This window comes from Vipera ursinii (genome assembly GCF_947247035.1).
Source record: "Vipera ursinii genome assembly, chromosome: 14".
Taxonomy (NCBI): domain Eukaryota; kingdom Metazoa; phylum Chordata; class Lepidosauria; order Squamata; family Viperidae; genus Vipera; species Vipera ursinii.
The window spans coordinates 11,356,052-11,381,138 of NC_139527.1; the positions used below are offsets into that span (position 1 = coordinate 11,356,052).

Sequence of the window (25,087 nt, forward strand, 5' to 3'; positions counted from 1 at the left end):
TCCTTCAGGCGATTCGGAAGGCAGCCTGCTGAGGGCAATCAGAGAAGGCGGAGCCTCGCGCGGACGGACGGCGGCCGCGTTGGGACCGCGCTCCTCCGGCGCGAAGACGCCCGCGGAGACTCCCCGCGGGTCAGAGCCGCCTCCTCCTCCTCCTCCTCCTTCCCCGCAGCCCGGCGCGTCCCCCGGGCCGCCTGCAGGCGCTCGGCCGGCGGGGGAAGGTGGGCCGCCTCGGGCTGCTTCGCGCTGCGGGTCTTGCCCGGCGTGGCCCCCGGGCGTCTTGCCGGGGCGAATCAGGCGACCCTCCCGGGCGCACTCTGCGGACGCCCAGAGAGCTCTCGCCGCGCCAAGCCGGAACGGCCCTCTGGACGGACCTCCTCTTTCTCCCCGCGACCCTCTAGGAAACGGGCTCGGCCGGGACGGGAAGGGCGCCCGATGGAGAGGAGGGGCCGCGGCAGGTGCGCAGGAGGGGCCGGCTGCGCTCGCCTGGCTGGCGGGGAGGGACAGGCCGGGCGGGGGGAGGAGCGGCTGGCTATTGATTCTTCAGGGTCCCGAAAACGGCCGAATCGCGAAGGAAAGCGGGCTCGTGGGACAGAGCAGCCGGGCTGGGGGGAAGAAAGGCTGCCGCCGGCGAGGCCGGGCTTCGGTCCGGGCGTGGCGCGGAGGTTCAGCCGTGCGGGCAGCCCTTGCTTACCGGCCGCTCATTCTCTGACCGGTCAAAATTACCCCTGAGGGGAAAACAGAGATTTGCAGCCGGTGGTTGAGCTGGCCGCGGCTGGCCTCACCGTCATCCCCGCTTCGCAGCCGGTTTCCCGGTCAACGGAGAAGCTGGCAGGAAACCGAGATCAGAGGGGGTTGCCCTTAATTATTGGGCGACAACTGAAATCATTAGTAGAATGCCGTCACGTGGCTTAGTGACCAAATTGCGAGTCCAAATTGCAGTTGGTAAGCGAGGACCACCTGTAGTGATTTCATTGAAGAAAAGGTTGAGGGACTGATAGCTTTTACATTTGGCTTCTCCTGTTTTGTCTGTCAAACTCCCTCCTGCTCAACTATCTGAATGCATTTTTGCAGAATTGTACAAAATGTACAATTGTGTTGCATTTGTGTAATAATTGTTTTTGTATTGACTAAGTTGAGCCTTTGGTTCCACTCTCTTGTTGGCTCAGGAATTTTGGGAGTTGAAATTCACAGGTCATTAGGGGGCCGTAGTTGCCCGCTCTGCTTTAGAAACTTAGTAATATTTTCTAGGTTTGCATATTTTACTAAGCTATAGTGTGGTTTGCTTGGTTTTGGTTTGACTAATTTAGGCAACCCAGAGGTTGCATTCTATCTGCACTGGAGTACAAATGCCCTTTTTAATATCAAGAGACCCATTCCTTCTAAGGTAGTCCTTGACTTACAACTGGTCATTTATGACAGACCTACTTTGGGGCTAGTTACCGCCCAGATTCGAAGTTTGGATCCTCCCCATGGTCATGTGACCAAACATCAGGTTCATGGCAACAAGGCCTCATCCATTTGCAGTATCCCCTGGTCACATGATCATATTTTATTATGGTTTTGCCAAAACCTGGCACTTCTAGTGTTTGGCAAAACCACGCCCATAGTAAAACAGGTTTATTTAATGATCATAGCATTTGCTAATGACCTTAGCAAAACAGGCCATAAAGCAGGCCAGTCACTTGATCGACTTGTTTTAATGACTGTCATAAATGTGACCATGATGGACAGGCTCTATTGCAGTCATAAGCTGAGGAATACCTGTTATGTCTATCTTAGCATTAAATTATGTGGAGCCTGAATTTCAGGCAGGTTGGTTTAAAAAAGCCTGATTTTTCTGCAAATTCTGTCAACATTAGAAACAGGAAAATTTTGCTATTGTAGCAGAAAAGGTGCTGCGAAGAAATAACAGCAGAGTTGAAAGGGATGTTGGAGGTCATCTAGTTCAACCCCCTGCTCAGGCAGGAAACACTATACCATTTCAGACAAAAGGTTGTCCAATCTCTTCTTAAAAACTTCCAGTGTTGGAGCATCCAGACCTTCTGGAGGCAGGTTGTTCCACTGGTTATTCTGTCAGGACATTTTTCCTTACTTGTAGGTTAATTCTCTCCTTGATTAGTTTCCATCTGTTGTTCCTGCCTTTGGGTGTGGGATCTCTGAAAACATGGCTCATTTCTGAAATTATTGGTGTTTCTGTATCTGTATAAAATAGTGTTAAACTATATTTCTAATGAAAACAGTTATGTTTTTTGTTTTAAAGTTCAAAGTTTCACAAGGCACAGAAACCACAAAAAGAATGTGTGGGCTGTCGACCGATACCTTCTCATACAAACAGAAATTTGGGGCAAAGTGGGAGTTGTCGGATCTTATATCGTGTGACGTATACCTGGAACCGAGGTGGGAGGTTGAAAGAACTTCGTATTAGGTAAGAATGAAATTTGGGTTACAAGTATTTTTTGCTACCCTGAATGATCTATTAGAAATGGCATGTGTATGCAAGAATTAGGTCTTGAAGTGTGACTTTTGAAATGTGTCTCCTGCTTTGTCCACCTGGTTAGCATCTTTCAGTGATTTATGTTTCAAGCGTAAGTCACAGTAACAGGAATACATGGAAAAGTACATCCCAATAGCATAGGTTCAGAGAAAGTATGACTTAGAAGGGATCTTTTTGTATCTAAACCAGGGGTGTGCAACCTTGGTAACTTTAAGTCTTGTGAACTTCAACTCCCAGAATTCCCCAGCCAGCCATGGGAGTTGAAGTCTTAAAGATAACAAGGTTGAACACCCCTGATCTAAACCAACTTGTTGACTATGAAAGCATTCCTCAGTAAGTGACACAAATTGTTTTAGCAGATGTGAAGGGTATTTTGCGTTTGAAGGTTTCAAAACAAAGAGGAGTGTTGTTTAAAAAGACCTTTAAGCATCTTTTTGTACAAGCCAGACTTCCTGACAGTGAGGACAATTAACCAGTGGAACCGCTTGCCTCCAGAAATCATGGGCGCTCCAGCACTGCAGATTTTTAAGAAGAGGCTAGACCAAGGCTAGGCAACCTTGGTTCTTTTATGACTCGTGGACTTCAACTCCCAGAATTCCTGAGCCAGCTTGGTCTAGTCACTTGTCTGAGATTGTATAGGTTCTCCTGCTTGAGCAGTGGGCTGGACTAGAAGACCTCCAAGGTCCCTTCCAGCTATTCTATTATTCTATTCTAATGCACCCTGGTGGGATCCACTTACTGCAATCAACTGAAAGTGGTTTAACTACAGTTAGTTGTATATGTTATAGTCCAAAGCCAGCATGTTCAACCATGTTTTGTGTAATCAGGTACAGTTTAAATTAAGCCATTTCAATTACAAATCACAGTGAGTGGCTTCATATAAGATGCTAAGCAAATTAGTCAGTGCACAGTGCGAATCAGGTATCAGTTATATTGTCCTGCACCTCTGGAAGCAAAAGGAGTTTTATAATCAAGTAAAACTGTGCTTCCTTGTGCTGATCTTCCCAAAAGGATGCTTAAAACCACCACAGAAGAGAACTCCTATGGCCATCTCAGGGAGGTTTGTGATCTAAGGGGGTGGGGGGGGGAGAGTCTGATTCCGTTTAATCTGTTCTTATAAATAGATGGCACTTTTTAAAAATGGCTGTTGGCTTCTGTGATTTGACAGACTTGTTTAGCTTTCTTGAGCACCTGGATATGGAATGCCAAACTCAGAATGTTTTGAACAGGTAAAAATAAGCCATCTTGCAGCCAGGTTTCATGGAAACTCCATTTCCCACCCCCACTTCGTCTCTTCCCTGTAGCTGCCGTGACTCTGTTAGAGAAAATGGAATATCTTTAAAAATAGGCTTGACATGGAAAGCTGACAGGGTTTATTCAGGAAGGACCGGGCAAAGGTTCTTAGAGAAGGAAAGCCTCCCCGGAAGCATTGCGCTCTCCCTTTCTCTCCTAGGCACCTGGCAAGGAAATTTTTTTATCTCTGGAAGAAGAAGACGTTTGGAAGAGTCCTGCCGTCCAAGGCCAGGTAAGCTTTTGCCTCAAAGATATTTACATTTCTGCAGGGAGATACAAAAAACGTGGTCAGGAGTGATTATATGCTACTAAAAATCGCACTCCCATAACCTTTAACTGGGCGAAATGGCATGATGAGGGAAGCATTTCTGATCTGGGCTAACTTACAAAACGTGTCCAAAATTCCTGACCCATGAACCATGAATAGAAATTTGGCAATCGTAAAAACGTTGTATGACATAAACATCATAAAGCAGTTTATGACATAATACAACATCAAACATTTCCTGTGCTGATGTTTGTGCTGTTCAGTTCAGTACAGAGCCACCTCTGAAGGGCTCCTAACTCTCCTAGCGAAGGCAGGACGTTAGAAGTCCTATCGCTGTTGAAGGCTTTGAGGAATCCGGTAAGGAATACAGCAAAAGAAATAGCCCTTAGACTTATATACCGCTTCACAGTGCTTTACAGCTGTCTCTAAGCTAGACATGTCAAATTCGCAACATCACGTGACGTCGCACAACGTATCAGAGCTTTTTCGCCATTGCTGGCAATGGGGTGGGCACAGTTTTTTCATGACGCGTTTGAGACCCCTGCTCTAAGCAGTTTACAGAGTCAGCATATTTGCCCCCTAACAATCTGGGTCCTCATTTTACCGACCTCGGAAGGATGGAAGGCTGAGTAAACCTTGAGCCGGTCAGGATCGAACTGTCAACTGCTGGCAGCCGGCAGTCAGCAGAATTAAGCCTGCAGTGCTGCCTTACAACCACTGCGCCACCTGGGCTCTCTGAGAGGAGGACTCAGCGGGGCACAAGAGTCTAGTCTAGTCCTGAAGGCCTTGGTTGAAGTTGCTTTTTCCTCCTGATGTTGGCTGTTGTGTATTCAACACCTGCGGAATGTAAGTTTAGGGACAGCCTGGAAATCTTTCCAGCTGTTGAGAAAGAGCCCTGCTCTGGATCATGTAACTGAGAAGGAAGCCCCGGGAAGGGAGGGGGGCTTAGAATTTAGCGGCTGCTGACAGTCTGAGATGCTGCCCAACTGTAGCACACACACAAACACACACACACACACACACACACACAGACCAGGTGTGGTGGCTTCCTGGACTTCTTTTGCCCTTCAGTTTCCTGGCCCCACCCAGACTGTTTCCAGATTTCTTCTGCCAGCTTTTCCCCCACCAAATTTGCTCCACTTTTGGCAGAGCTTTTCTGCTGAAGGAGAGACCGGCAGAGTCCTGCATCCCTCTAGGGATCTTTTTTTTCCAAACAATCCCTCTGTAAGAACAAAAAGAAAGAACCTCATACTTTTTTGTACTCCCCCTGGTCCTGGCCTGGGGTTGGCTGGCTGCCCTTCCCCTCTTTAGCACAAGAGATCCAGGCCGGTCTGTGGAGGAGAGTCCCCAGTGTTGGTCTGAGAAAGGAGAGCTGCTTCTCGGCTCCCTCCCTCCAGTGAGCCAGCCCCCAAGGCCACGTTTTCCTAAAATGCATTTCTCTATTTCTGCCACTTCTGCTCCTGCAGGTGGACACATGTTAGATATTGTGTGTGCGGTGGAGCAGTGGGCTGGAGATCTGGATGAGGAGGGCTTTGGCAGGACCAGAGGGCTTCCTGGCTTAGCCGACTTTGGCTGCCCTCCAGGCCTTCCATTGGGCGAATGGGCTGATTGGAGGGTCCAGGAGATGTCAGGACCCACCTCAGTCCCACATCTTAAGAAAGCAGAACTCTTGGAAGTGATTTCTTCCAGCAGGAACTTTTATTAAGAGTAGTTGATAGCAGGCATAATAGACAGTATCTGAGATTTCCCACGCAGAGCGATAGATTAAAGTATCCCCAAACAAGGCCCCACCCCATAGTCCGTCCGCCCCGCCCGACGTGGGACAGCTGATCCCCAGGTGTTAAATCCATTGGGGGAAAAGGGGAAATAACATCGGCTGGTCTCCAGCTCACCCAGCTTCACACCTTCGTCTGAGAGCGTAGACATAAACCAGAAACTGAGGTTTCATTCCTAATTTCCTCCTTTGTTCTAGCCGACAGTTTAGGAAGATAGAGTTCAGAGGGAGAGATAACGCAGGAAGCAAATTGTTACATTGCAGCGGGCGGGTAGAGGACACAGAGGCAATAAAGGAAGCAAAAGGTTACATTGTAGCGAATAGAGGAAGCAAAGGCAATAACCCCGCAGGCACATCCCCCCTCCCCCTTGGGAGTATGGCAGAACCCAAGGAAATGTGAGATTTGATTTTGGGTCAGAGGGGATAGACAGAAGTGAAATAGGAATGGGTTCTGACAGGATGTGGGCAGTTCTCTGGAATGTCTGATTAGCTCCAGATGTCCTTTGGATGCCCCGGCACACACTATTACTATTTGGTGTGTTTTCATCATCTCTGTGTAGGGCCTTTTTTGTTCGGAAAACGCTGCAGAAAACCTTTGGAGCGTGGAAGGAGGAATGGTGGGTTCTTTGCAGAGAATGGAAGTTTACCGTCAGAGCTGACTGCCATTACAGGTCTGTGCAAGAGGCGTTCTGATGCCACCCTGTTCTCTGGGCCAGGAATCTATTTGAGGCTGTTAGAAAATTGCTTTCATTTCCCAAACTTATTTTGTCTTTCCTGCATCCTAGTTTTAAAAAAAAAAGAAAGAAATGGTTCTGTTCAGACTAAACCATGATGCATGAGAGCTATAATTTAGATCCTAAACTATCTTGAGCCAGGCAGACCAGCTCAGAGCTGTTTATCTGTGTTTAGTTTCCATCTATTTAACATTTATCTTCTGGATCTCTGAAGATAAAGCAAAATCTATATTCTACTAAGATTCTTGTTCATATAACCTTTAACAAGAAAAAATGGCATCGTTGGGCAACAATTTTTCAACCAAGATACCTCAAATGGGCTAACTTACAGAATGTGTCAAAAATCTGAGACCAGTGACTCCCGTGGAGTTGAAATTTGGCAAATTTTATAAAACACTTTATGACATAAAAATGATCATAAAGCAGTTTATGACATAATACAGCACATCATCAAACATTTCCTGTGCTGATGTTTGTGCTGCCCAGTTCAGCCATAAACTGTTTTCAAGCCAGATGCATCTTTGAATAGATCCCAATTTTTCCCTTAGAAGTCTTGTCATTGTTGAAGTTATTGAGGAATCTGGTAAGGAATATTTCTGAAAGAATGGCCAATATATCATGGGTTGTCTAGTATGAAATAATATTTTGAAATGTTAAACCATAGTTAGTGTCCAATCTCCAATGTTAAAATATTTTGTTTCATCCTGTATTAGTAAGTCAAATGTTAAGTGCTCTCCTTAAGTTATTTTAGTACCTTCTGGTTCCCGCTAGTGTCCAATCTTTAAAGTGCCTATCATTAAAAATTAAAACAAGGATATTTTCCCATGGCAAGTATTCTGATTAATTCCAAAATCTTTTCAAATTTATGTAGACCTTTAGTCCATTTGTAACTTTCTAAACCCAAAATTTTGATCACATTTTTGCTGTTTATTCCAGGAAAACAAATGGTCCTTGTATTTCAATTTTCTTTTGCTAGGGATTGAAGGAAACTGAGCAGGTGCTGAAAAATTGGTTGGTCTAAAGATTCCTAATAACTGAAAAATTAATTTCCAAAAGTGATGAAAAAAGCAAGCATCCAAACAAACCCTGTGTCCTTTAGAGGGTACTGACCACGTGAGCAAGAGCCCACAAGAGTCCGCTGTCTTACAGTCTCCTGATGGGGAACAGTTGTCTGGAGCACACGTGGGTGATCTCCAGGTCTCTCCTTGCCACTAGAATTACGACGAGGCTGCTTTTCATTCCACCACAGTCATCAGTTCCTTTTTTAGTGGAGCCACTTCGCCATTCTTTCCCTGGAAATCCGAGTTTCCTGTTCTTTCAAAAAAGGAAACCTGTTGGTTAAACTGTAACAGAGACCAAATTTATTTAAAAATATCCCTGTTCTCATTCCGCCTGGTTAAATGGAAAATCAGCCCCTTCCACGAAGGCTTCCTCCCGTTTGGCTTTGTCATCCTGTCATCCATTCCCTACGGCTAATTTTAGGGGCCTCAACTTCCAAAAAGTTGCCCACAAAGTTTCTTTGAAACAAGAAAGAAAAAGAAATACTCTGAGCGTTTTTACAAAGTATCTGAAGAGAGAGGAGAGAGACTTATATAAAATAGGGTTGTTTTTTTTTACCCAGAAGCGTTCAGTATGCAAGCATTTGCAGAAATCCCTTCAGCACCTACTGTGTTGTGCTGTAACCAGGCGTTCTCTTCTCCGTTGCTCAGGTATTTTCTCTACCACAAGGTCTTTCAGGCTTGGAGGTCCTACCTCCTCCAGCGACGCGCGAAGAAGCACGCCTACCGTGTTGCAGCGGCCCATGGTGAGAAGGGGGGGCTGGGCAGGGGGCTGGATTCTCAGAAGGAGCCTGGGGAGGGGGGGAGATGAGCTCAAGGCACCCACCCACCCGTTTGCCCCTTCATGCTTGTGCCCGCCCAGCTCCTTCTGGGCTGCTTTTTAAAAAATTCCTTTCATAAAAAAAAGGAAGGCTGGCCTGTGAACAAGCCGAGTGCAAATCTGGCGTTCTCACTGCAGAAAGGCTTGCGGAGCGCCAGGAGGCTGAGCAAGCCGCTTCCGGGCAGTTTGCCGTTGGGTGGGAAGATCTCCCCCGACGGGCTGCCTACCCAGAGCAGGGGCCCTGCTTGGTGGCTGCGCCCACGGAATCTCCCCCACCCTCTGGAAACGCTTCTGGGCCAGGGCAGTTTTCTCCTCCTGACTCACAACCGCTGCTGCTCTGCTGGGGTGGGGGCGATGGCATGGAAGGCGCGGGGCTTTCCCCAGGATTCTGAGGGTCTCCTGCCTTTCCTGGAAGTACCTCCGCTGCTTCAGGGAAAGACAGGGCAAGCGGAAACTCTTGCTCTTTAATTTTGGTTTTTATTTTGACTTGCAAATTTTGACTCTCTTTAATCTGTGCTTTTATCCATGTGCTTATATGATTTTATTACATTGCTGAAAACCGCCCGGAATGACTTAGATGAGATGGGCAGTGTAGAAATTTGGTGCAAAGCTGGCATCCAGTTTCCACACTGCATCTTCTGCCATGGTTGAGTTCTCCCCCGAAGTTCAGTGAGTTCCTTCTGCCCTTTCAGAACCCCAATTCAAGCGTTCAGCTGTTACGGAAACAGCTGGTGCAAAGAGCAGTGAAAGCAGAAAGACTTGAGGAGGAGTTTGGCTTCATTAGCATGCTGTATTAAGAAGAACCACGGTGTCTCTCTTCCTCCTTGCAAAAGAGTGACGGTCTTTGTGTATCGCCACTGGCTTCTCTGCTGCTGCTTTTCCCACCCCCTGCTTGAGGGGAAGGCTGAGATTCTTAATCAAACACCTTGTTGCTTCCAAAGACCCCCGTGATCCAGTAACTCTTTGTAGATCAGGAAACCTGGTGTGTGCATCTGGGTCGGGTTTGACCCTCGTTCTTCCCTGATGCTTCTGTTCTTCCCAAACGGGTCTCCCTCTGCAGCAACTGCCCTGGGTGCCAAGAACAGCCCCCCACCGCCCCTTCTGGTCCTCATCCGCTTCATCCAGTGTTTCTTCAGTTGGGAATGCTGGAGGTTCTGCCTCTTCCATGTCATCGGTTCACCAGCTGGGTTGTGCTCCTCCTAGGAGCGCGTTCTGCAAAGGAATGAAAAATCACATTTTATCAAAATATAGGCGGGCTTGACTTAACTAAACCATGATACCACTTGCTTGGCCTTGGCTTGTGTGTTTGGTGAGCCAGACTTTGTATTTGATTAGCAAACTCTGGTTAAAGCGTAGCTTAGCATAACGCACGAACCTAAGCAATATTCTGTGTTCTAACGACTTTGCCAACCATCTTGTGCAGCCACCAAGCAGAAAACCCTCCGGACCTGGCAGCGTTGGCTGAGCTACCTCCTGCTCTGCCGGATGAAGCACCGGATGCTCTGGGAGGCGCAGCAGTTCCGGCAGCAGAGCATCTTGCGGTGAGAACTCGGGGGCTGGATGTGGTGGACCGTAGACTGGATTCCCAGGAGGGAGGGGCTGCATTCCAGAGGCCCAAGAGACAGCCAAGTTTGGATACTGGTCGTCCTCAACTCACAGCCACAACTGAGCCCAAAGTTTCTGCTGCTAAGTGAGAGTTAAGTAGGTTTTGCCCCATTTTATGGCCTTTCTTGCCACAGCTGCAGCCGTTCAGTTAGTAACATGGTTGTGAAGGGAATCCGGCTTCCCCATTGACTTTGCTTGTCAGAGGGTCACAAAAAGTCATCACGTGATCCTGGGACACTGCAACGGTCATAAATGCCTGCCAGTTGCCAAGGATCCAAATTTTGGTCACCTGACCGTGGGGGTGCTGACTGGTCGTAAATGTGAAAAACGGTCATAAGTCACTCCAGTGCCGTTGTCACTCTGAAGGATCGACCGACGGGCCGTGGTAAGTGGAGGATTACCTGTAGTTTGGTTGGCAGGAAGAGGCGCAAGTCAGCCCCGTCCTAGGAGCTTCCAGACTTTGTCTTGACGATGGAAATTGTTTAGTTGAGTTTGGCAAGAAGAAAAGGGGCTTCATGGCCTAATGGAGCCCCCCCGGCCCCCTCCCCCCAGCTTTGTGAACTAACTTTGCGGCGCCCGTGACATTCGCCAATCTCTTCTCCGGGAGGGAAGCTACGTTCTGAGGCAGGCTGTGGCTCTTCTCTTTCAAGCAGGCTCTCGTGGGGATTGTGGCAGAAGCGATGGTGCCAGAGCCAGGTTTACCGTGGGATGGAGTCCCAGGCCCTCCGTCAGTGGGCGCACAGCGTGGAACGTGGCGTGAGTCCAGAACCCTCGTGGACTTTGGGCCCGCAAGGAAAGGCTGAGCCCCCACACCCTATGAAGCTGGGGTTTTGTGGACTGAGGGCAGTGGCCTGGTTGGTCAGCTTCTGTCTGACCTTCCCACCTCTCCGGTTACTCCTGTCGTCAGGCCTGGCTGCAATGGAAGGCCCTCTACGCACGACTCCAGCGGGAAATGGCCACAGCGGGCTGGGCAGCGAGGCGCCTGCGGCACTGGGCGATGCGGAAGGGCTTGAAGTCCTGGCTCCAGTACGTGGACCAGCGGAGGGAGAAGCAGCGCAGTGGCCGTGAGTGCCCCAAAATGAGGCCTTTCTCCGGCCTGGCAAGTGCGGGGGCGGGGTGTGTGAATACAAGGCATGGCCTGGTGGGCTGGGGCAGGTGACCCCTATAGAGGGGGGTTCTCCAGGCCAAGAACATTGATGGAGGTGTCAGTGGACGGGCTTGTGGAAGTGTATTGTCCCCACACAAGGACCTGAGGTCAGGCTGGACAATTGGTTGCGCGTTTTAGGGTTAAGTGGCCGCTCCAGGGCAGGTGATTCTTTTGAACAGTTGGCAGTGTGTTAAAGCTGCTTTTCACTCCAGGATTCATAGATGAACACATCCCTCCCCTGACTGGTGCAGGCAGTCCTCAAATTACAACAGTTCATTGAGTGACTGTCCAATGTTACAGCGCCACTGAAAATAGTGACTTACGACCATTTTTCACACTTACAACCATTGCAGCCTCCCCCTGGCCACATAATCAAAATTCGGATGCTTGGCAACTGGCTCATGTTTATGACGGTCGCCATGTCTTTGAATCAGGTGTTCCCCTTTTGCGACCCTCTGGCGAGCAAAGTCATTGGGGAACCCAGATTCACAATCACGTTACTAACTTAACAACTGCAGTGATTCACTTAACAGCTGTGGCAGGAAAGGTCGTAAAATGGGGCAAGCTTCACTTAACTATCTTACTTAACAACTGTCCCACTTAGTTTGGGCTCAGTTGTGGTAGCAACTCCAGGGCTTCCTGCCCCAGAACATCTCCCTCCAGCCTTTCCGCCGACCTGCCGTTCTCTTTTCCTAGGGCTGGCTTTGCAGCACCATCAGGCCCGGCTGCTCCGGTGGCACTTCTCGGCCTGGCAACTGGCGTGGAGACACAAGAAGCAGTCGGAGCATCTTGCCCAACGGGCAGCTGGCGCAGCTGTGCGAAGGGCTTTTGCCCAGTGGAAGCTCTGTATCCTGGGCTTTCTCGCTGCCGGGGGCCGCCCTGGGTGGGGAACAGAATCCCCACAAAGGCCCACATTTGTTTGTGAGCTACTTTTGAAAAGGAGGTCTGTGTTAATGGTCTACAGAAGAAAACAATCCTTCGGTTGAGTAGAAGAAACAAAGATTCATCTGCGTTATTTAGAAAAATTGGAAATTTATATTAGGGGTTAACCTTAATCCTTGTGGTGAGATGGGGGCAAATAAATCTAATAATAAAGGAGGAATGTACGGGAAGGAAAGTTGTATGCAAAGACGAGCACAAAGCCCATGGGGCTTGGCTCCAGAGAGCCTTCACAGAATCTGCTTGGTTAGTGCACACATGTGGGAGGCACATTGGAGGGTCTGGTCTGTGTGAGAAGCCCCCTTCGCCAGGTCTACCTGACACCTTCCCCGCTAGCCTTTCAGGGTGGGGCTGTTGGTGTGAGGGAGCGGGGGGGCCTTCGGAGATAAATCGTGTGATCTTACTGCTGCTTTTGTTTTTGGTGCAAATTACCTGGAGTCCTTTGTAATAATTAACATTAGAACAGTGGTCCCCAACCCCCAGTCTGCAGACCGCTATACCAGTCCACAGCCTGTTGGGAACCAGGCCGTGCACTTGGCAGGCGAGTGTGCAAAGCTTCATTTGCGCATGCACAAAATCTGGGTTGCATGCATGAAACCATCCCGCTGCCACTGCCACCAGGCCGTGGAGCCAGGAAGGTTGGGGACCGCTGCACTAGGAGTCTCAAGACGGATAGAGGGGACAGAAGGGCCACTGTCTCCTAACTCGGACAGTGACTGAGGCGTCCATCCTGTTTGGACGATGAGGATAAGATGAAACAATGCTTGAGCCACACCAATTAACGTTCTGAAACGTCGGATTCTTCCTTTGAGTGATAAACAACTGCAGGTTAGTCTGGTCTGCTGCATTTCTTAACCCATCCGCTAGATGTGGCATTGTGTGCCGAAGAAGCAGAGCGCTACCGGCTGGCTCAAAGCCACCATAACCACCACCTGCTGGTAAGAGCTTTGTGGTTTCTCCTGGAGAAGGCCAGAGGCTTCGGCATCCTGCTGGTGGCTTCTGAGCAGGAAGAGCTGCTTTGCCTGCTGCATCCTCGCTCTTGCCCAGGCAGCCGAAGGCCCAGGCTGGAAGAGCGCGGGTTCTACTCTGCAGGCCGTTATCCCACGGCTAGCAATCTAGAGCCTTGGTGGAGCAGTGGGCTAATGCCTCCTTAAGTAACACCAGCTGCCTGCATTTAGTGCAGGTTTGCATCCCACCAGGCTCAAGGTTGACTCAGCCTTCCATCCTTCCCAGGTAGGTAAAACGAGGACCCAGATTGTTGGGGGCAATTAAGCTGACTTTGTAATAATGTCGCTTGGGGTGTGTGTGAAAGCCCTAATAAGCAGGCATATACATAGAATGAAGGCTACTGCTAAGCTTGTAAGCCGCCCTGAGTCTTCGGAGAAGGGCGGGATATAAATGGGATTTAAAAAAAAATCTTGGGCACTTGCAGCTTGACTAAATTGGGAAGATTTCCCAGGCTCTGCACTCAGGACACACAGGCGCGCTCCGTTGCAATGTCTTGCCTGCTACTTTTGGCCTCACCAGTTGTGTTTTCACAAATGACGCAAAGGGAGGGCTGTTCCAGAGATGCACCTTCCCTACATCTGGAAGTCAGCTGTTCTTTCACTTTCCACAGAGTTGTGGGTTTCGGGTCTTGCGGAGGAACGTCCGGGAGGCTTCCCTCAAGCAAGTCAGAAGGAACTTGGCTTGTCAGCAGCACCGAGTCACGGTGAGCCTGCCTCGTTTCCCTGCTGCATCTGTGTTGGCCTCAGCCCTTACCCTTTTGTGGTGTTGAATTTCTTTTCTGCGATGCAAGAAACTTGGAAGGGCGGGGGGGGGGGACAAATTATAGATTGCAACTGATCTGTTAGGGGTTGTTATTAGAGACCATTTTTATGCATCTGTGTCAACAATGTTAACTTATTGGTGATGACAAATGAAAATGGTGGATAGTTTTGTCTTGGTGGGCTCAAAGGTAGCTGAAGATACGCAGGAAAAGTGAAAACAACTCGGGCACGTATCCTAAGCAGGTCATGCTCTAGGACAGGGGTCCCCAACCTACAGTCTGCGGCCCAGTACCGGGCTGTGACCTGTTGGCCACAGGGCCCTGTGAATACCTGGTGAGGCACCCCACCCCCCGCAGTAACACCGCCACATGGGTGCTAGCAGCCCCATTTGTGCATGCGCGGGGATGCTAACACTGCTGCCAGCGTCACACGGGCACCAACAGCCTGTTTGTGCATGCATGCAAGCACCAGCGTGCACGCCATGGGTGCATCAGCCCATTTGTGCATGCAAGCTGGTGCCAGCATGCGTGCCATGGGCGCACATGGCCTGCTTGCAGATGCATGCACACACACCTCCATTGTGCACACACCCATTTGTGCATGTGCGCACAGGGCCGCACGCGTATACATTTGCCTGCTGCTCCCTTTCCTTCCGAGCCACCAAGCCGGAGAGATTGGGGAGCTCTGCGCTAGGAGAAGGAGGATCCTTACCAGCAGGGAGGGAAGCAGGCAAAGGCGGGGAGAGGAGACAAGGCGGATGGATAGATGCAGTCGGAGAGCCCCTAGCCTTCACCGCTAGAGAAGGGCAATCAGGTTGAGCCCAACTTGATGGCACCTCACTAAGGGACTTTCCAAGAATTGGGGTACCTGATACCACCCAGGAGGGAAAAAAAGTTCATTATATGGAGGGTAGAGCTGGATGACCGGTAAATGTGGGATCCGTCACCGGCGGCTGTTGTTTGGTGGTGAGAAAGTGGGTGCCTGCTGTGGAACCCGCCCCTCCCCCCTGCATCTTGTGGATCGTGTCACTATTTATTTGCTTCTCTTCCAGCTGACATCCAGGTTCTGGACTTGCTGGAGGTCTCGTCTGGAGCAGAAGGAGGAAGAGCAGCACCGGCCCCTGATCCTGGCAGCCGTTTCTCACCACAGGTCCTTGCGGAGGGTCCCGTGGCTCCCTCGAGGGCGTGAAATGGGGGGTGGGTGGGCTGGGGCTGGGTTGGTTTCCCCCGCTTTGCTTACATGCTGCTGCTGTTGGAGCCTGCAGTGAGATGGAATAGAGTTCCTTGTGAAACTCCTGCGCAGCGTCAGAGATGGGAAGGCAGCACTGGAGGGGCGGGGCTGGACAGGCTCCTCTGGGTGGGGGTCACTCCCGCCCGGCGTGTCAGATTCGCCCTTGAGGGCACTGGCTTGTGCCCATCGTTTCTCCGCAGTGAGGCCCCCTCATGCAACAGGGCAGTAGAGTAAGCGGCAGGGATTTGTAGTAGATTGGCTAGAGTAGTTCCTAGTTCTTGTTGAAAATCCTAGGTGTGGGGTGTGGAAGGATTTTGGGATCCCAGTTCCAGCCAACTCTAGACTGAACCTGAATGCTTGCAGGCACCCCTTTTGTCTGCAACTCCAGCTGGTGAATTTTGGGGTGCTAGCAAAAGACAGAGATGCACAGCTTTGCCCTTGCAAGTTGGGGTTTGTTCGTCCTCTGCCATGCTGTGCCACTCAGTCTGGCCCAGGGGAAGCTTTTGCCGGCCCTCAGCGTCTAGAGCTAGCTACCGAGTGCTGAAGCTCCCCCTTTGCCTTCCAGCCAGAGGCTGCTGCAGAAGTCTCTGCGGACCTGGAGACAGCGGGCCTGTGGGGAAAGATGGCAGAAGGTGAGCCAAGAGAAACAAGCCCTGAGTGCCAGTCGCCACCTGGGGCCGAGGGACACCTGAACGTCACTTCAGGGCCCCCGTCTGACTGCTCCCTTCCTTCCTTGCCTTCATTTGGGCCCTACCCTTCTCTCTCAAAAGCCCACCGAGGAGGGCTTGTACTCAAAGCACTAAAAGCAAAGTGGTCTCCATCCTCAGACTTTGCAAGGTGCCCTAGGGGAGAAACAGGTTGGGGGAGGGGAGCTGGAGGCAAGGCTGCCTGGCTCCGCTTCCTCCTGTTTCCTGCTTGCCTCGAGGGAGGGCTGGGGTGGTGGCAGTGGGTCTGCTTCTGCCTCTGGACTGCCGCCTCAAGCAGCCAGGCCTGGGGAGGCCAAAGAGGGAGAGCCGTGAAGCCCCAGGTCCTTGTTCCCTGTGCTTGGGAGGGTTCAGCAGGGAGGGGCCCCACCCTCCCAAGTGCCACGAGTGGCCTGGTGGAGTCCACGGAGGATGTGGGGGGACCCGCAGCTTACATTGGAAGGCGCTAAGCCAGTGAAGACGAACGTTTTGGGATCTCTGTCAGAAGTTCAGAAAATGCCTCACTCGACATGCTGGTGTGTCATGTGCGCACACACACACACACACACACACACACACCATTAGACAAAAGAGAATTCATAACAAAAGAGTAATACATTATTTAAAATTAAGTGTATTATTAAATAAATAAATGTATTTTTCAAACTGCCTATCCCAGGCAGTTCAGGGTTTCATGCAGCCTGGGAACCTCAGGCAACGCTCTTCCATTCCAGCCTCCGGAATGAGCGGTGAAGCATGTGCCGTTCTCAGGTGTTTTTTGGAGGCTCCAGAGATTGCGTGAGAGCGGGACCCTCTTGCGCGGTTTCCAGAGGTCCCAGAAGCCTGGCACATCTCCCAAAATGGCACGATGTGTCGTCACCTGGGATGCCTGTTTCTTAGGCTCACCATCACTCTGCTAAGCAGTGCACCAGGGACACCTAAGGCAGCTGTTCCAAAGCAAGGAATTGCTAAGAGCCTTGGGGGGGGGGAGTTTAAGCCCTGAAAAAATGTACTTGGGGGGGTGTCTCCCACTTGAGTTACATGCACAGGTTCCCATTTTTGGTTGGCTGGTGATTCCTGCAAGGAGATTGTGGTGGAGGATCAAAAATTCCCATTAAGAGCCTCTTTTTGTCTTCAGTTCCAGAATGCCAAAGCCGACCAGCACCGCCAGGCCGCCCTCTCGTCTGCCACCTTTCAGGCCTGGAAGCTGTTCAGAGATCACCAGCTCCGGTGGAGGGAGATGAACCGGGTGGCCCTGGGCTGCCACAGGTGGGCTGGCTGGCAGCAGCCTCCGGGTTAGGGGCGAGGGAGCCCCTGCTTTCTCGGGAGGACGGGCCTGATGCGGATCTTGGCGCTGTCTTCCCTTGAAGCAAAGCTGGGCAAGGCTGGTAGCTTAGTCCTGAATGTCAGGGTGCTGAATCAGAGAAGCTGTTGAGAGGATCCATCGTTGAATCATGGCATCACAAGAGCTAGAAAGGGTCTCGGAGGTTGCAGAGTCCCTCTTACAAGTCTGTGTAAGATCTACTACAGCTTTTGAGAGAGATTCAATACAGTTTTACGGTTTGAACATCTTTCACTGAAAGGAATGCACCATTTCGCGAGACAGCTCATTCCTCTGTTACCTCTTTTACCATCCTATCTAAGCCGAATCCGCCCGTTTCGGTCTGTTGGTTCTGGCCTTAGATCTCTGAAGAGCGCTATGCTAACTCTCCCCGGCCTTCTGTGCTGCACGCTGCTTACTCGGTCCAGCTCTGGATTCCCTCATGCCGCTGCTTTGCCTTTTGAACTTCAGAATGTGGGATGTGGAGGCCCACAGAGGCCAGGCTGCTCTCTCAGGGGTCTCACGCAGCCCTCTTCCACAGGGAGACGTGGACCAGGCGGGTCTTTGAGTGGTGGCAGTTGAGGCAGTGCGAGCAACAGGAGGAACGGGCGGCAGAGATGACGGTAAGCGTGGCCAGGCCTGTCCGCGTGGAGGAGTGTCTGTGCGGCCATCGTTGGCTCCTCAGTCTGGAGGTTGTGGGAATTGAAACAGGGCCCGGATCTCAAAGGGAGGCTTAGTCTGGGGACACAGCAACCTGGGTTGTATCCTTCCTGGTCCTGAGCTTGGTCCTGCACCAGAGGCTTTCTTTGCTTGCTTGCTTGGGTCCCTGACAACCCCCCCCCTCAGCTTTTCGCCTCCTGAAGCAAGAGGCTGCCAAGGCAAGTGCCCCAGCCACAGCCCCCACCTCTGGCCTCTCCCTTTGCAGGCCACGATGCATGCTGAAGGGCGACTTTTGCACCAGTTCTGGGGCCGGTGGCACAGGGCCACCCTGGCCTGCCTGGAAGAGCGAGTGGGTGTCTCCTTGGCCGAGGGGCATCGCAGGCGTCGGCTCCTCTGGGCCACTTTGCACCTCTGGAGGGAGAATGTCCGGGAAACGAAGAGAGGGTAAGAAGCCAGAGTCCCAACGGCAGCTGCGTTCCCTGCTGCTCTGGGTCCCCGTCTTCGCCTTGGGGGGTCCTGATCTGACAGCAGTGCCCTGAAAGGGCCTCTCTGGAGGGGACTGGCTTGGCTGGAGGGCAGTGTTGTGGGTGCTGTCACAAAATGGCCGGTGGGTGGGGTGATACAGAACAAAGAAGTTTTCCCTCCCTCCCGCTCTCCCAGATTCCTCCCTGCAGTCCTGCTTAGAGGGCAGATCAGGCGCCTCATGTTTAATTTCTGAGAAAGTTTGCAGGGCCTCTTTGGAGCCCAGAGAGATTCTCGGCAACAGATGGACTTTGGGCTTTGAGTGAGGACACCCTGTGCCAAGAGCCGGGGGGGTGGGGTGACTCTCTCCTTGAGCTGCTTGGTGCTTCAGGGGAGGTTTGGGCCCCACCCTTGCTCAAGACTTCATGGAAGAGAGTTGCTGGTGGTGGAGGTTCCTCAAGCTGGGCCCATCCTGGAGCTTCCTGAGGTCTGCATCTTTGCAACCAAACAGAACAGGACTGCTTGAAGGTGGGGGGCGGGGGGGCTATATGCATTGCTGTCTTCCATAATGAAAGTGAGCCAAGAACAGAGGCGGGGGCAACACCACTGTTGCTCTAGGTGAGCTTCTGACAAGGATGAGCAGCCTGGGGGAGGCCCCAGGCCCGTCTTTAACTTCCCAGCGGAGTCTCCTGGAAGACGGAGGAGTCTGCTGCTTTTCCAGGGGTGAATCATTCAGAAGAGCAGAGTTGGAAGGGACCTAGGAAGGTCTTCCAGTCCAACCCTCTGCTCAAGCAAGAGATCCCATTTCAGACAGTTCAGTGGATCTCGGCTTTTCCTGGGCTAAAATCTGGGCTTCCTCCCTCGTGACAAGCCCGTATCTTGGCCAAGGACCTGCCGTCACCAAAGCCCGCGTGCCCTGTGCTTCTTTCAGGTGGGCGAAGGAGGCAGCGGCCTTGAACTTCCATTCTGAGAAGCTCCTGCGCTGTTCGTGGAGGAAATGGCGGCAGGTGAGAGCACCCATTGATGCCAATCCCATTGATGCCAATCCCTCGTGAGCAAGGGAGTGGTCTGGGTCGGCAAAAAGCTGACTGCTGGAATCGGGAACTTTTCCCTGCTGTTAAATATTCTACCAATATGGTTGAAACTCCTTAAGAGGCTTTGTTCTGGCCACAAAGGCCCTGCTGCCGCCTTCCTTTCTGGCTCTTTTTTTTAAAAAAAAAAAAGCTGAAAGCTGCGACTCTTACGATGCGCGTGTGAAATGCCCCAGGAGGCAGTTGGTGGAGCCAGGGAGGTTTCCAAAATTGTCTGCTGCTTTTTAAAAAGGAGATAAGATGAAAGGAATATTTAAAAAATGGGTGTTTTAATAATTAAATGATTTATTGATAGCCGGTTTATAGAGATGCCCTCTCTCCATATGCCTCGCTCCTACTTCTGTGCACCATGGTTCACCCTCCCCAGCCCTTGCCGTGTCTCCTTGCACCCCCCACGCCCCCTCCCCAAGCCTTGCCACACCTGCCTTGCCTCCTTGTGGACCCCTTTGCACCCTCCCCCACCTGAGGGCAGCCACTTACCTTCACATACACACACACACACACACACACACACACACACACACACACACACACACGAAACCATTTGCTCTGGGGAAATTCTGGGCTGTTTATCTTGATGGAGTTCTGTTCCCAGGCTGTCATTGTTTGACTGCCTTCGCCTTGGACATCAAGCATCAAGCATATTCCAGCTGAAAAGCCCAGCCGAGCAAAACACTAGAGGCTTGATGACTTCCAGTGTTAACTTTAACTTTAACAGTGTTAACTTTATTAGGCATAAAACAATCCGGCAAGTTTGAAGAAAAGCTAACTCTGAAACTATGGTGGGAAAGAGATAATTAAAAGAGTAAAACTTTCCGATCCCTCTCTAACAGTTCAGTCATTGTCCAATATACCTTCCCGTAATTATGATGAGAAGAAACTTTAGCTGCCAAAACAACTCCTCACCTCTCAGGTTGAAAAGGAACACCTGTGGATTCAAAGCTTTCCCCTCTTCCCCTCCTGCACTGTTGGCAAGCTGGAAGCAGGCAGCGGTCCCAGAGACAGGAGGCTTCGCTGCTTGACCCCTGGATGTGGAAGGAGCCACGTTCCAGGGGGGCTGGGGGGCTCCTTGCAGAAACTCCGCATTCAAAAGAGGAGCCCCAGGAGAGAGGGAGGGTGGCAGAAATCCCCGTGGCAGGGATGTGTCTTTGTGCACCTCCTGTAGGAGGAAGTCTGACCCAGTTTTCACCCACCCTCCCCGATGGCTACTTTGCAGAAAGCCCTCTGTGTGTGTGTGTGTGTGTGTGTTAGTGTGTTCTGGTTTCTGGACTGTCCCTGCAAGTCCTGCTCCAGGGTCCTTTTTCCTTGCAGTACCAGGTGCAGAGGTCTGAGAAGTGGAAGGAGACGGCCCGGGCCGAGGGCCACTACCAGCAGGCCTTGCTGGGCAGGGTCATGGCGGCTTGGAAGGTAGGCTGCCAGGCAGAACCGAGGGAGGGTCTTTCTCCCACTGTGAAGAGAAGGTGGGCCTGTCCCTGTCTCCCTAAGTCCTGGTTTGGAGGCTGGAGTATTGTTGGACGGTGAACGTTCCTTATACGTGAGGGTGTAGGTCTATACGTATGTTGTGTAGGTTGTGTTCTAGATGTGTGTTATGTATGTGTGCCCTTTGAGAGGAAGAAACTAATTTTCATTTTTAAGGTGTGCCTTTGGCCCCCCCGGGAAAAAGTGGCAGCAATGGCGATCTGATCTGATCTGATAAGGCTAGGCAGACCCAGCAGGGTGGGCGTCTAAGGGGCTTGGAAATCACTTCAAGCCTGGGAAGTTGAGACAAAGTGAAAGAGGGAATGAGGGAGGCACTGAGGGAGTTAGTCAAAAGAGGAAAAAATGGAAAAGAGAAAAAGAAAATGTTCATCAAACAATGGAGTGCGCTTACAAGTGGTTCTCAGTTAACGACCAGTTGTTCAGCCACCATTCAAACTTATAACGGTGCTGAGCTGGGCCTTGTCACAGCATCTGTAAGGACCCGCCTCCGTTTCTCTACCAAGAAAGCAGAACTCTTGAAACTGGCATCATTTGAAAAGGAACAGGTACAGAAAGCAGGAAAGCTAGGCGGGATCTGAGGGCTTCCCGCCCTAATCAGTAGGTTAAACCTGCAAAACAATAATCCTACCCCAGCTGTCCATCCGGTCAGTTCAAACAGGCCAATCCACAGGGGATGACGGTTGCCGGAAAGCAGCCAACAAAGTTGTGAGGTCTTCTCCAGTTCCTCCCTGTGCGCTGAGATAAGGCAGATGGCCCCGAGGCATTCCTTTCGCACCCCGTAGAGGATACATCAAAGCAGATGGAGGAAAGGGAGAATGGCAGAACACGAATAACCTGAGCCCAGAGAACTGCATGAGTAATAATAATTGAGGGTTCTGACGGCATCCCATGATCGCACATGCACCATTTGTGATCTTCCCTGTCAGCTTCACACAAAACAAAGTCAATGAGGAAGCCGGTGGGAAGTTGGAAGTTGCGATCCTGTCGGGTCCTTCTTAACAACAGTAACCAGGACTGCCAGAACTGCTGTCATTAAGTGGTGTAGTCCCGCAGTTTGTCAATGCACTGCACTGTTTTGATTAAAAGTTCTGGAGAACATGGAAGTTTGTGCACTCTTACGCCATTTAGTTGGACCAAGAAAAGTAAAGTTTATTTTTTTCTTGATGATCAGTTATGTCCTTAAGTGGCAAGGAGGGTCTCTGCCCAATAATAATTAAAAAGTTACACATTCAAGCCCTCCTTCATGCAAAGAAGACAAGAATTTTGGTCCTTCTCTCTTTCCAGACATACCAAAAGAACATTCGGTGCATCCTTCACCAGGTGGCCAAGAAGGAGAGAGACCATAATCGGGGGCTGCTACGGTAAAATCCCCAAGACTCAGAGTCATGCTGCTGGGGATCCCCCTTCCTCAGCTGGATAGGCTCCCCTGGGTCGCTGTGAAGTCTCCCCAAAGGTCAGGCCAGGCTGTGGGGAAGCCCTCCGGGCGCTTTGAGGCATCTGCTCCCCTCTGGTCCTCAGGCGGGCGCTGCGTTCCTGGAAGGAGAACACTGCTGACCTCAGGCAGGAAGCAAAGGCAGCCGGCCTGGCTGGGCATCACTGCAGACAAGTCCTTCTCTCCAAGGTAACCTCAGGCCAGGGGACTCTGCCACGGACCCAGCAGGGACCAAGCCGGGAGCCCTTGGCTTCCCGGCCCTCTGTGTTCTGTACCAGCCTGCTACCGGCCCTGCAGAAAAGGCAGAGACAACCCCTTTTACAAGAAGGCAAGAGGCTGGAATTACGCCTGCCAAATTTATTGCTACAAAAACAAATAGAACAAGACACAAACCAAGAAACAGGAGCTTTTCAAGCGGTTGCCTTCAGCAAACCAGCCCTCCCACGCATTCCCCCTTAAATACAGTTCAGGGCGTGGCTTCTCTCTGCCTCCTTCCGAGGAGTCCCATTGCCTTCCTCTGTTTACTCCTGATTGACTGCCTCCTGCCTCAGGCGTCCTTGAACAGGGCCAGCTGTGGGTCATCTTCATCCACACTGTCAGGCTCACACAGCTGGGTCTCCGTCGTGACCAGGTGGGAGGGGCCTGGCTGAGGGCTCTCATCAGCAAGCTCTTCAACACCCCCTTCCTCCTCCTCTGAGTCCTCCGACCCAACTGCCGAACCCACAGGCTGACCCTGAATCCCAACACTCTGCACGTGGGCTGGGTTTTGGGAAACTCAGTGAGCAGCTGTGGTGGGTGTCTTGGGGCGCTTTCTTGCTAGTAGATTAAAAGTCGCCCTGGAAATATTCAAGCCCCCCCCCCCCCCCCCGTTTTCTCAGTGCAGGTGTTGCTCCAGTGGAGGGAGGCGGCTGTGCTGCGTGCCGATCGCCGAGAAAAGGCGGCTGTGGCTGTGAAGGATGCCCAGAGGCACTTGCAGACAGGTGAGGGGGGAATTCTTTGGAGGGCTTTCAGCAGCCGTGGCACCTTTTTGGCAGCTGTGTCCTCTCTCTCACTTGCCCGCGGCAGAGGGGTGCCAATGCCTGGCACTTCCCCTCCAGCAATGAGCTTAAAGTCCATCATGATTGCAGCACAGTTTTTCTCCTGTGGAGAGGGACAGGATGTGGTGGCCGAAGGCAGAGCTGCTGGAGCCTCGGTCAATGCCTTTGCAGAATGAGAGTTGCTTCTCCATTCCAGTCCAGCTGGAATTTGGGGCTGTGTCTGGGTCTAGGGAGATTCTCAATCATCCGAGTCATGGTGGTCCCTAAGTGCTTTTCCAAAAGACACCCGGACTTCCTTAGTTTGATTCCTTGAAAATGTTTTGCTTGTCATCCAGGAAGCTTCTTGGAAGAGAAGCGAAACATTTTCAAGGGGAAAAATCCAAGAAAGTCCAGTTGCCTTTTGGAAAAGCACCTTTGGAACATCTGGGTCAAGAAAACACAGTTGCTGTGTTGGCCTAGTAGGAGACACTCCAGGAGTAAAACATCTGCCTTTCCAAAACAACCCGAGAACTTTTTTTAAACAATACTTTATTAGTTTTTTTATTTTACAATTAAGTATTTAAAAAGCAATGTGGTGGCTGGGTCAATCAATAGTTCAATAACATACATAAATTTTTAATACAAATCTCAAGTTACAACATCAGATATTTCCTTTCTTTTTCCCTTAATATCTATTATCTCAGGCTAATACAGTTTTTCTTGTTCTTCTTCTTATTATTATTATTTGGATTTATATACCGCCCATTTCCTGAAGGACTCAAGGCAGATTACAGGGCAATTAAAACAATACAATATACAAAGTTAAAATAAAATTACATTAAATAGCCCCAAAATAATTAAAAATTAAAACCTTAACCCAAAACCCTCAGTCCAGGCCGGCAAGCTCGAATAGCCAGGTTTTTAGGTCCCGGCGAAACGAGCGAAGGTCGGGGGCCATCCGGAGTTCCACAGGCAGTTGATTCCAAAGGGCAGGCGCGCCCACTGAGAATGCTCTCCCCTTGGGGGCCGCCAGCCGGCACTCCCTGACCGGTGGCACCCTGAGGAGGCCCTCCCTGTGGGAGCGCACAGGACGAAGGGAGCTTGATGCCGGCAGCAGGTGTTCCCTCAGATATCCCAGACCCAGGCCATTTAGGGCTCTATAGGTCATCACCAGCACCTTGAATCTCACCCGGAGGGCAACCGGAAGCCAATGCAGCTCGCGGAGTAGAGGTGTTACATGGGAGTGTCGGGAAACCCCCATCACAACTCATTATCAACTAAGTAACGTCATTATTACATTTATCAATATTTTTAGCTTATAGGTATCTTAATTGTGTTTACATTCAATCCTTATATAGAATCAATGACCGGTTATTGCTTTTTCCCCAAGCTTTAATTTCCCGTCAAGTTCAAATTAACATTTGATATTTAAAATATCCAAGCTTTAGGTAACCAAAGTTTCCCTTATCTCAACTTCTTTTTTCCCTTTTCATAACAAAATCTAATATTCTAAATAAACATCTTATCCATTTGAGTATAGTCTTGTTCTGTTTTCTAAAAGTTAACTTTTAGAAGCTTTTCTTTGGACCTTGACTGACAGCAAGGGGCAGAGGGCCGGGGGGCATCCATTGCATCATTTTCGTGCCAAGCTGACAGGTTCTGCCCGCTCTCATCTGTAACTGCCTTGTTCTCTGTAAAGTATTCTCTCGGAAAAAGAAATGAGCCAGGGGTCTTTCTTTGCTAATTAAACCAAGTGGGGTGGGTGACATTAGGCAGAACCCACCCAGCTGGCTAAACAGCCACTTGATCCTT

At 50.7% G+C, this 25,087-nt stretch overlaps 1 protein-coding gene across 10 annotated transcripts in view; it reads left to right on the plus strand.

The window, feature by feature from the left end:
* The first annotated feature begins 59 nt into the window (after positions 1 to 59).
* SFI1 (SFI1 centrin binding protein) overlaps positions 60 to 25,087 on the plus strand; it is a 36,904-nt gene continuing 11,876 nt past the window's right edge. For 7 of the 10 annotated variants that reach the window (XR_014493809.1, XR_014493810.1, XR_014493811.1 and 4 more), the window contains exons 1-21: positions 131 to 455; positions 2,261 to 2,425; positions 3,948 to 4,019; positions 6,390 to 6,500; positions 8,273 to 8,367; positions 9,865 to 9,982; positions 10,700 to 10,802; positions 10,954 to 11,110; positions 11,890 to 12,039; positions 13,000 to 13,070; positions 13,751 to 13,843; positions 14,953 to 15,050; positions 15,697 to 15,763; positions 16,953 to 17,083; positions 17,677 to 17,758; positions 18,061 to 18,239; positions 19,189 to 19,264; positions 20,660 to 20,755; positions 22,112 to 22,188; positions 22,346 to 22,448; positions 23,143 to 23,239. Coding sequence is in view for 7 of the 10 variants with exons in the window: in XM_083373904.1 (XP_083230030.1) it covers positions 433 to 455; positions 2,261 to 2,425; positions 3,948 to 4,019; positions 6,390 to 6,500; positions 8,273 to 8,367; positions 9,865 to 9,982; positions 10,700 to 10,802; positions 10,954 to 11,110; positions 11,890 to 12,039; positions 13,000 to 13,070; positions 13,751 to 13,843; positions 14,953 to 15,050; positions 15,697 to 15,763; positions 16,953 to 17,083; positions 17,677 to 17,758; positions 18,061 to 18,239; positions 19,189 to 19,264; positions 20,660 to 20,755; positions 22,112 to 22,188; positions 22,346 to 22,448; positions 23,143 to 23,239 (2,164 nt within the window). In the remaining 3 variants the exon portion in view is untranslated. The other 3 variants (XM_083373908.1, XM_083373905.1, XM_083373907.1) reach the window with 3 other exon arrangements.